This window comes from Passer domesticus, chromosome 5 (genome assembly GCF_036417665.1).
Source record: "Passer domesticus isolate bPasDom1 chromosome 5, bPasDom1.hap1, whole genome shotgun sequence".
Lineage (NCBI taxonomy): Eukaryota > Metazoa > Chordata > Aves > Passeriformes > Passeridae > Passer > Passer domesticus.
Genome location: NC_087478.1, coordinates 37974479 through 37986691, shown reverse-complemented (window position 1 = coordinate 37986691; position 12213 = coordinate 37974479). Strand labels below are relative to the sequence as shown.

Below are 12213 nucleotides of genomic sequence, written 5' to 3'. Positions count from 1 at the left end.
ATAAGAAAAAAGAGATTAAAAAATCTTGATTAGAAAAAAGACATTAAAAAATCTTTATTAGAATAACATATATCAAGAAGAGATCAGAGGATGATTGATCTTTATTTTTTAAAAGATGGAACAATGGAATATCCATGAATACACAGAGCATCAGAGCATTGATTTTGTTTCTGTTCAAACAGGAATAATTGTAGAAGAAAGTTTTGCTGAAAATAGGCTCTTAATTTATTTCTCCTGAACCAAACATTTTACTAGTTGTTTTCAATAAAAGCCCATGTTTAATCACTAATCCTTCACATCCACTAACTCTTTAATTTTCTATTTCAAGCATGTCTTCTGAAAAAGTAAATCTCCTAGACCTTAAGGAATCAATTTCTCTACAATCAGTTAAGCATTGGGGAGGAATGTACTTGAAACAGATTAGGTGGATAACTGTGGCCATCAGCAGCAATCCTAGCCCTGAGAAATGGATATATCATCATCACTTCGCTTTTCAATAGACTTGGCAGCTGTGTTTTTGTGAAACAGTACTTACTGAATCAGCACAGTGGAAAAAGATAATGTAGCTGTTCATTGTTACACAGAGACAGACCAGAGAAACTTGAGAGGGCGTGGTGGCTTTCAAATCTATAAAGCAGTCATTGGAAAATAGGTGGTTGTATGTCTGATCTCCTCTGTAGCCTGACAGTCTTGTAACGTGATAGTAATAGCTATGGAGTTCCTAGATATCACCTTTTGCATCCTACTGTAGAATTACGTGAAAGCATGTGCCCCTCATATCTTAAGTAGATACCTTGGAAAATCAAGGTGCAACCTGAGAGGAGTTCTGGTACTCGTGTTTCAATTCTTGGAATCATTCAACGTGTAGGACAGCAAGCAACAGAACTACAAAGGTGACAGTGAGCTCTCTGTTTCACATGGGTTTTCTGTTTCAAGGTTTTGTTCGTAAATTGCTGCAGCAATTCAACAGTCACAGCTTTCTTCGAAGATCATATTTGTTTCAGAGTTGAAAGCTAATAGTGATCGGTTGTTGAAACCTGCCAGCAGTGAATCTGTACTGCCTCGTTTTGCAGGGATTTATTAACAAAGGATTTTATTTATATCATTTTCTTCTTGCTGTTATCAGTTTTCACCTACACACTTAGAAAGAACAGAGGTGGTTTTTTTCCTTTCCTGAGAAATGACTACGATGTAACCAAGTACCAGAGAGATTCAATCTGCAAAAAGCAATATCGTTAAATCAAATAAAATTTAAGACAGAATATTAACTCTATTCTCATTACCTAAACCTACAAATAAAGATTAGACATATATATAATTATTGTGTTGTATCCATTGTTTTGCACAAATTATTTATTTTCACTGTTGTCCCATTAGACTCTCATACCATGTAGAAAAATAGAAGATAAAATTCTGATTCTAGACTTCAAGTGACAATTTGTGTTGTCACTATGTACACTTGCCAGTAGCCCACAGCCATGTTTCTCATCTTTCTGGTAATCACATGAAGAGATTTGAGGCTAAGATTAGCTGGAGAGATAAGAACTGAGGGGAGGCAGCGGGAGACTCTAGTAATGACATACGAGCAGGGAAAAAGTGAGAGTTCTGCTTTGGCTCAAACACAGAGCCTGTTGTGAAGGAGAATTAGCATCCCTAGGTTAACCCTACCTCCCTTTGTGAGACACCTGTTGGGTCCTTTTTTTCCCCTCTTCCTGTCTTCTTCCTTGCCAACAGAAATCCCTGTGATGCAGACTAAAAACACACACTGGAAGTAGCAATGTGGGAAAGGCATGAGGTGCCCATATGCCAATAGTTTTGTTTTGTGATGCTCACATAGTTTGTATAAATACTGATTTTGCTTAGGCAGGGGACCAAGAGAATGGATTTTAGCTAAGAGGAAAGTGTGTTGTTTTTTCCTTCTGTTTTTCTTTGTTCAAGCTAGCTTATTTATTGTAATAATTTCTGTTTTCTGCTTCTAGCTTAGTAAAATTTTTTATTCTTTCACTGATTTGAATTTTTTTCCTCTATATACTTGAGGTTTAAAACACAAAAGTAAATATTGTGTTCAAGTCCTCAGGTTATGTTAATGTATCAATCCTTTATTTTCTTCTAATCTGGGATCAGAACCACTAAAGTGTTTACATTTGCTGTTGCAGCCAAGTGTCCAGAGTGCTTTTGTTTAGTGTTTAAAGGAGCTTCGTGTCAGCATTGTGAGCGGTGTCTGCCGATGCAGAACTGATCCTACAAGATCAAATGATGTGATCAAAAGAAGAGAGGCTGGTGAAATTATCAAGGCATCACTTTACCTGATGTTTATTGCTACAAAAGGCAGCAGGCAGTTTCCTTGTTTTCACATAGTTCAGCTTGTAGGAACTTAATGAATTAAGGCCAGGTGTATCCACCATGCTGACTTTCTCTGCAAGTTATAGCTTTCCTTCAAAGGATTTTTTTTTTTTTTTTTTGTTATTTCACAGTTTCAAGAAGTCAGACAGAACATAATTTAACATGTCCTGTGTAGGTAAATAACTGCTTTAAACACCTGTTATCTCAATTTTTTAAATAAATGCTTACAGAAGGATTGAGAATTTAAATAACACAAAGTCGGAAACTACAGAATACCCTGCTTCCTGCAAGAAACAGGTGTTAAATAATAAATGCTTGTATATTCCTTATATAAATAATGTATACTTACTTGAATACAAAATGAACTTCAGAAAAACTGTTGTCTTTTTGTAACATATTTGTAGCCAACTATACCTAGACAAAAAGAAAGGATCAAAATCATGTCTCAACTGTTCTATTCATTAGTAAGTGACTAACTGTAATAGTTATGATCACAAAGAGCAGGTATGATGAAACATTATGAAGTCAAAACTACATACGAAGAGAAGAAATTTTACCTTTTAAAAAAAGTACTCTTACCTTCCTTTCTCTCTTTCCACAGCTAATTTTAGGGGGAAAAAATCACGGGATTTTGTTATAAGTACTGCATTAGAAAATGCCATAGTTTTCAATGCTGTTCTGTTCTTTGCATGTTCAGCTTTATGTTTTGATTTTTTCTCTTAAAGGATAATTTGATATTTTGTTTTTACACTGATGCTATGTTCAATGTCTTCTATACAAAGCAGTGGGTGTTGTCAAATGTAAAGGGTTGTTGTAGCTGTAATTTCATCTTCCTCACAGATGGCAAAATCTTCTGGTGAAAATTTTCAAACTCATATTTATGCACCTCCTCATCCTGATTGCTTTAGAAATTGCAATGAAGCTAATAATTTGGAAGAAGAAAAATTATATCAGTGTTTAATAATTATTAGGCTTTAAGGTTCATTTTAAATGCTCATCTTCGAAAATTCTAATTGCATTATTGCTCTTCAGGCCATGAATTAAGGCAGTGAAACTCATTGAAATTACCCTGAATTATCTGTTAATTTTTGCTTTACTTGTTCTATGATTCATTATTATTTCTTTAAAAATCAGCACTGGCAATGTGACAGTACCATGACACTTTCTCTAAGTAACTGTTCAAGTCTTAATAGTTCTAGGTACTCTACAGGTCAATCTCACACATGCACAAGCAAATCAAATCTGAAATTGCTGACAAAGATGCTCCTGTGACTTACATTAATCATGTGAAGGCTTCAAGGAAAAAGTTGGACTAGTTCTATCTGTGTACAGTAATGAATATGCTAAGAAGATTGACCAAAGTAAAGCAAATACAGTTCTCACTGTTGGCCTTCATGCTTGGTTAAGGCTATGAAAATCCCTAGCTGAGGACACGAACAGAAGTCACTAGTCAAAAATCAGTAGAGTAAGAAGTGGGGCAAGATTACTTAAAACATTGTAGACATTCTAAGGTTCAGAGAACACAGAGAGCATATTTTTTCATTTAAGGGAACCTTTTGAATGTTGTATTTGAATGAGCTAAGCAAAGTATTCAGGAGCAGTTTGCCTGAAATGTCAGCATGTCAGTGTTTGCCCAAACCAGCCAAAGTGACTGAAGTATCTGAAGATAGCACTAAACAGCTTTCATGGTGTTGAGGGTGCTGGATCAGGGTGGGTCTCAGGACAGTTTGTGATCTGAAGCTGTCTGTGATCACAGATGGTACTACTTTCCCTGCAAATAAACCGTGTCCTTTCTATAAGTTGTTTTGTAAAACATCTCAGATGTCTCAGACCAGCCTGTCTTATTCAGATGTTGCTGCCAAAGCTGCTGGAAAAACTGGTGGTACATAACACTGCCCTGAGTTGTGCAACAGTTGCATCACAGGCTCTGTGTCTGAGAAATGGACTGAAGCAGAGAACCTGGATGCCCGTGGTATGCCTGAGAAGGTAGAGCCAAACGGAATCTGAGCGCAGCTCAGACATACAGACTAAAACAAGGTCTGATGAGTAACCAGAGAAAATTATGACATTGATGATATGGTGACATGATGATAGCGAGGCACCAATGCCCCAGGCATTGGGGAAATGTGTGTAGAAACTCATGGGGATATACCATTAATGTTTTTGAGGGCAGTCATCTTACATCAGGCAAAATGAGACAGACAGACAGACATATACTCAGTTATAGCTCATGACTTCCTGATTTTTTCTCATGCATTAAGAAGGAAAAAAAACCCCATAAAATAATCACTTAAGGCATTTTAAAAAGCTTTAAATCAAAACTACATTGGCCTGCCTTGTAATGAGACTTCTCTTGTCAAATGTAACTCTTCTGAGGTATGATGTCTCCTGGACCACAGGGAGAGATATTTTCATGAGTCTTTCTCTATAATGTGCACAGTAAGAGTGGGTTCATCAGATGCAGATGTCTGATATGTAGGATGCAGGCATTTGCATCTGTGGTAATCATCTAGTCTTCCTTTAGAATCAACAAAGGGACAAGGCACTCCAGAGTATGATTCATTTCATGTAAAGTAGGTCAGATGAATTGCAGCCTCAAAGTGTCTGTTCTTCCTCATTGACTGTAACAGCAGTGGAGGGTGAGTCGCTGAGCTGTCCATGTCTACGTCAAAAGTGCAGCACTGAAACCCTCAGCAGAAGATGAGTCATGAGAGCTCTGTATGATTGTTCTTTGTTATTTTTATTTATGTATTCATAGTAATGTTTAACTGCAGGGCTGTAAAGTAACAATGCACTAAACCTATAACTGCTACCACTGGTAGTATTTATTCTTGTTTAATCTTGCTTATTCTTATTAATCTGAATATACCTTACAAATGTATACTATGAAGTGTTAAATATTATTGCTGTTTTCTAAGAGTTTAGCTCATTGCTCCCTGTACATTGGGTGTAATTTACCATGGTGAAGTACATCTTTACACTTACTGATTAGCATGAAATTTGCAGCAAGACAAACATATCAATTTAAATGAGAAAAAAGGCTGCTCTTTCCCTCAACATTTCTGAACTCTGCAGATTAGACTGCAGAAATATATTAAGTTAATGGAAGGACCTCTGAATTTAGGAGAGCACTGTGCTGATAGCAAGGCACCAGAGAGGTGAATGGAAGCATAGTGGACAGTCTGGTATCATAAGTGTAAGATTTGCTGTGTTGTATAAAGCAGTGGCTGATAGCAGAACTCTAGTAATACAGAACCTTTTCCAGAGATAGACACTGAAATTTTTCCAAAGCTGGTGCTTTAACCATGAAGTCACATAAATACTTTGATACAATGTTCTAGGGCTGTTGGCTATGAATTATGAATGAACTTTGCTAATCACCACTGAATTTTGATTTTCCAGCCATTGATTACCTGCTGTCATTTGATAGTGTTTGCAGAAGATTGCTAAATATAATAAAGCATCCTGTGTAGGCCTGTGGAATTATGATAAAAAGTAGACAGAATAACATTAAGAATTCTGGAATGTATTCTCATGAGACTGAAGGAATAACAGAACCTGAATGCAAGTATTAGAGGAATGAAAAACTACTGACAATTATAAGGACCTTTTATGTTATGCAGATTCTTCACCTTCAGCCTGATTAAAGGTCTTCAGACACAACAGAACAGAGCTTGCAAATTTCCAGGATTATTATTCTGTAATGCCATGGTGAAGCTAGTGAATATTTTACAGACTTACCGAGTATCCTTGCTGTCAATTTGCAGTGATGTTTTACCTCGATGAGGAATCAAAGCCTGGCGTTTATGCAGCACATTTACTTTTCCTAGTAACCAGCATACTAATGCAGTGACAGTCTCCAGAATTAAAAGGAATGAGGCATAGAAAGACCTCAAGAAGATGAGAAACATGTTCTCTAATACCTTGATAGTCCAAGTGGTCACCATATTTTGGCTTTGGGAACAGCCCAACTTAATTCTAGAGTACTTTCCAGAGTAAAGAAATGCTGTGTTTCTGTATGATTACTGTTTTGACCCAAACTGATATTACATGGCGTTGCAGCTACTATTTAACTGCCTACTATTCTCTTAAGTCAGAGGATAATATATTTATTTTGAAGATTGCAGACCAATTCTCTCATAGACTAGCACAAAAAAGGAAGGTTAGATAGACATTTATCTTGGTAGATCATTGCAGTATAAGTCATGCACGTACCTTCTTTTCCAGCAGTCACTCAGGTATTAAATGGGACACAATTTAGCATGCTAAGATAATTTGCTATATTTTTCTCAATAATTTTCAACCTGACTAAACTGAAACAAATATAAACTCTGCACAAAATCTACCAGAGTAAAACCTCAGCCTTGACAACTTTCAGGGAATGCTAAAGCCTGGTCTACTCATTTTTAGTGGTAATGTAAAAGAGCACCAACTTCAGACTGGCCAGGATTTGTTCTATGGATTCATAATTTGCTTTTCAGGTTGTAAAAGCTGTAGTAGAAAAAGCATTTGCATTTAAAATGTCTAGCAAATAAAAAACATCAGTCTACAGTTCAAGTGAACAAAAGCCAGCAAGTGTAAATCATGAATAAGAGAACAAAGAGATAACTAAGATGACCTCTTTTTTGTCAATTGCACTCAGCTCTGTGTGTGTGTGTGTAGATATATATATATATCAAGGTATATATACACATGATCTATACAGTGTTCCACTTGTACTGCAGTATGGTATCCTGGTACTTCCAAGTTCTAGTGGTTTCACCAAGGGTTTGTATAGTAATCTTCTGCTTGTGTCCTGCTAGCATTGCAAGTGGAATATCATTCAAATGAAAATACAGAAAGAACACTTGAAATGAAGATTTTTTTTCTGAGAGTCATGCTTTTCTTCTGATGAGTGCACTTGATAAAATACATTCCATCCACCCACAGCCCCCTGCCTTCTCTGTGTTTCACTGATAACGTGACCCACCACACTGAAAGAGTATTATTTCCTGAAAGGCTGTAGGCAAGCATGATGATGAGAAGAAAAAAGAGGAATGAATGTTAAGCAGAATGGGAGAGAGAGGAATTGTGCTTATGTATGAGAAAACAAAAAATTAAAAGTGTGCTGAGAGTTGGATTTAGTAAGGGGGGAAAGTAAGTGCATGTTCCTTTTAAGATGTATATGTCATAGAATACAAAGGAATAATTCTACTGCATCATCAGTCAATTCCTACCAATTTGTGAGATATGAATGGGGGAAATGACAATAGCCACATCAGCACAAGTTTCGTGTTAGTATAATGGCGTTCATATTTTGGAAAATGTGTGAGAGTACGCAAAACAATCCTTTTCAAAAATAAGTGTCTTTACTCAAGAGGACAAAGGAAACACACACACATAAGAAGTAAGAATATTTCATTCATCTAGAACTTAACTAGTTTTAACATAATTCAATATTTTTTAGACATATATCTATGTGAGTACATACACACTCTTTTCATCCATTTGTCCTTTTCACAACTATGTAAGAAAATGGTATTTAAGAACAAATCATTGGTGATAGCATTTAAAAGCAAAATTAGTTAGATTTATAAGAAAAGATTGATTGAGACAAGAAAATTATCCTAGCAGTATTTGTCAGACATATGACAGTGCTCTCTAATTGACTTCAACAGGGGCAGATTCTCTGCTATATGCTTTATTTAATGTAACTTTAAAGTGTTACTCATTGCCAGTCATATCACTTCTTTGAGAAAGCACTTATTCCAGTTTTAGCTGGAGCTCACCTTGAGAGAACCATCAGGAAGAAGCCTGTGCATCAGTTAAGCTCTTGTGCACTGCTAAATTTCACTTTTTAACCTGTCCTAAAGTTTCCCCTTCAACGTTATTAATGGAAGGAAGTACAGCCTATTTCATGAGGTCACATTTTATACACTCACATTTTTACATTTTTAGCTGGCTCAAAGTCATCTGTTTTGTGTAAAGTGTTATATTTTTTTCTTGACAGAGCATCAGCTGACAACCAGCTTTGGCCCTGAATATGTGCCTCATTTTCTTTCTGTAATTTATATACTGTTCTCTCTTCTGTGAGCAATATCCCACATGTCATTGCCAAATTGAGCAAGCTATGCGCCTATTGTTGACAAGCGAAAGAAGACTGATTATTATTAATGGATAGGTGAATAATAAATCAAAGCAAGAACTCGGGCATCGGCATTCACGTGTTTTAGCATGCTGGATGAATTTAGAGGTGTGAAAAATCAGAATGCTTTGGGGATATTCTGCTTCTATTTACCTCCAGTCACTTCTGAGTCAGAATGTTAAGTAATCTAGTATTGGCAAATGACAACTTAGTGCCCAGTTTTGCCTATGAGGCTGCCTAGAACACCCATGCTAGACTATTCAATGAGAAGATGAATTTATCATTTGTATTGTAACACTCATCACTTTAAAAGTGATTAATTATCCTTTAGAGTCTGACCTATGCCCTAGGGAAATGTTTAGACCTGTACTTAACTCTTAGATTGATTAATGTACCTAAAGCTTTTTATGTTTCCTTCCAATCATTACAAATCTCTCATTTAATATAGTTTATTTCAGGACTGAAGAAATGTGGCCTGTTTCCCAGAACTTTAAGGTGTGGTGATGACACTTCAAAACAACTGCAAAATAGCAACCAATCTGCCATCTCTGGCATTATCTTTTACAGCTATACCTGGTGAGAGGCAAAGACAGTTCAAAACTTACCTGAACTGGACTGGATAAGACCCCAGTTTGATTTAGATTATGTCAATAGCTATCATGTATAACATGAATTATGGAGGCTTTATCTGATCTATTATGGTAAGCTGTTGAAGCTTCTTCAGAATAAATCATACAATTACTTTGTGCTGTCTGATATATCGGTTTACACCAAGTAGTAGTAGTAACTGGGGAGTGTGGATTAGTACTTAACTAGCTACAAGTCTTGTGTGGCAGATGAAGAAAAATTCCAAGGCAAATCATTTAATAGCTTTGTTAAAAATCATTGTAACAACGTTGTTATTACTGAGAACATCAAAAATTTTGTTAGGTCTTCATACTAGGTTTCCAACCTAAATGATTCTGTGATTCTCTGATACTTAATGTTTTGTCATTTCTTGCACTCCATTGAAATGGTTCTTGCTACAAATTTGTTTACTGCTACGTAATCTTAAAGCCATCTTCTTTGATGTATTAGCTCTTATCAGTCATATTCTTCTCTCTAGAATCTAATTTTTTCTTGATTTCCATGGCCTTATTATCCCAGATCTCCTTTTAGCTTTCTGGTCATTACTTCAAGAAGTGTTTTAGAGGCATCTTGCTTGATACAGCTGTGATCTGGTAACATGGACTGGGTGCCCAATAGCAGCTGAAGCGCTGCTTGGAGCAAAAGCTTAGGTGCCATTGTTGAATGCAGGGTCAGATTAGTTTCATCTGAAAGTTTATGAGCTCCAAGACTGCTCTGCCATGCAAGCTACAGCACACTAAGTGATCATCCTCCTGAAAGAAATACTGTGCTTTCTTCCATGCTTCCTGTCATGATTTGAACTGTTTTTTGGCAGAGGCCTCTAAAAAAGCTTGAGAATTGTTTAGGTGTTTGTTAATCTACTAAGGCAGCAGCTACCATGCTGACTGGCTGACTGCCTCTTTTAATTAAATTGTAAATTTTTTGAGATGTCATCTATACTTTTCCCGTGGAAAAGAGAAATTGATGCAGTGGATAATAAAGTTTTTCTTATAAACACAATTTTATTATTATTTTTTTTCCTAATGCATCTCATCCACTGTCATGTATTTTTTCTATTTCCAGAAGATTTCTCAGGTCTTTGTTGCATCAGACATCTGGTCAGTATAGCTCAGTTATGAGCCAAGGATTGTAAGAACTGTTTCAATTAGCATAATCTCCCAGTCACAAACAGTATGATCTTTGTCATCAGAAAGGAGAATTATATAAGGTTCCTTCTAGACATTGTAGTAATTCTGGAGTTGTGTGGTTGAAGTGAGAAGTGGGTTGTTTTTTGGTTTTTTTCTGCACTTAAAACACAGAATTAAAATGACTCAAATACTATTTTGTCATTAAATAGTATGCATTCATTTCTTCACTGGGATAGAGACCTATGTTTAGCAGAGTGGTGTAACTGGCCAGTAGTGGCTGGTGGCTATGCAAAAGGCACAAGATGTGACAATGGCCACATAATCAAGATGGCAGCATTGCCAGGTTCAGCTCTACTGGCAAACTTAAAGGAAAAGCTGGAAGACAGCCATGGAGTGGCAGAGGAGAAAATCCCCTCTGCTTAAGCTCTGTCACCCTGAAGACTGACCAGGATGTGTTTTGCTCAGTTCACTCCTAATGTGGGACAGTATGTTTCTTGCTTGACTAGGCTACTCTCTATAACACCATTTCTTATACCTCTGTGTCCCCAGCCATAAAGGATTGTTGGGCACCTTATGGCTTGGTCTGTATTTTGGTAATAGCTGTGTAAATTAGGAACTAGTATTAAAGAGAAAAAAATCTGAGTGAAGGTACTGGTGCTGTTCAGCTGGACCAGAATCCCACTCACCATTCAATATAGCTTAAGCCCTCTAGACTGCTCTTCAGATACACTTTGATCTTTCCCTTGACAATACAGAGCTGCTTAAGGAGAAGTCAGGCCACCAAAAATACTGTTTCATGTATTTCTCCATGTATTTCTATGGGTCATATGGGTTTTGTGTAGTAGATCAGGTCTTTGGTGACCTAGACAAGAATGTTACATTTACTCTTCTCTGGTAGACTTCCCATTCTTCCAAAACAGACTTTACCTGCCTCCAGAAAACTTTATTAGTTGATATTTACATTTATAAGAGGAAAAGATCAAATATTTTTTTCTTGGGCATTGCCATCCGGAGGGTGCTTACATAAAGACACAGCTTCACTTTTCAGATTTTCTGAAAGCAAGCCCTATGTTTTTCCTGTGCCATTTTCCCTTGTGCAGAAAGTAAGAAATATTTTAGTTCTAATACAGCTAGCCACTTTGAACTTGTACCTTTGTTCCAAAGATTGTTTCCTGCTAAGACTGAACCTCTCTCTGTCTGCTGTATGTGTACGTGCATGGTTTGTCCATACCTTGGGATTTGGATCTCTCAACAGCAGTGTTGTTGCCTAGCAGAGTCTGGTATGACACAAGACTAATACAGTTTGTGTAGGTAAAGCTGATTTTAAATTTAAAATGATAGTTAGTATGCCCTTTTTATTCATTTATTAGTCAATATTTATACTGACCCATATCCCTTTTGTTTTCCCTACTCAGATGTTGCAAGAGCAATTGAGTTACTGGAGAAACTGCAGGAATCTGGAGAAGTACCAGTACACAAGCTACAGTCTCTAAAGAAGGTGTTGCAGAGTGAGTTTTGTACAGCTATCAGAGAGGTATGAATTTGAGATTTATAGTTATTTCTCAGACTAACATTCCTCAGTAAAGAAAAGCATATTTGCCTTTCAGTGCTATGTTGTATAAAGGATGATGGATGTGAGATGTGTCTGTAGCTGCCTGCTACTGTGCAGAACATTGAAGTTACTGAAAAGCTGACACAGAACAGTTGCATCAGCAAGACATCAGGGCTGAGGCAATCAGCCTTGCTGAGGAGAAAGGGTGATTAATTTAGTATACTAAATTAGTGTACTATTCAGAATACTTTAGTATTCTGCTCACATTGTTTGAGGGTCTGTGGTAGCCTATACAGCACTGTGCTGGGATATGGGGTCGTGCTAGTTTGGGCCAGTGCAAGCTTGAATGCCTCTCCTTTGAGCTCAGGCATGTGATAGGGAGGTGCTGATAAAATCAGAATGCAGTGGCAGCCAAAAGTGACAATGCTGAAGTTAACTGA

The 12213-nt window shown here is 36.9% G+C and overlaps 1 protein-coding gene across 2 annotated transcripts in view; it reads left to right on the top strand.

Moving 5' to 3' along the window:
* Positions 1-12213, top strand: part of LIN7A (lin-7 homolog A, crumbs cell polarity complex component) — a 46821-nt gene that overhangs the window by 7988 nt on the left and 26620 nt on the right. For both annotated transcript variants that reach the window (XM_064419613.1, XM_064419612.1), the window contains exon 2: positions 11637-11755. In XM_064419613.1, the coding sequence (XP_064275683.1) occupies positions 11637-11755 (119 nt within the window). The remainder of the gene's footprint in view (positions 1-11636; positions 11756-12213) is intronic.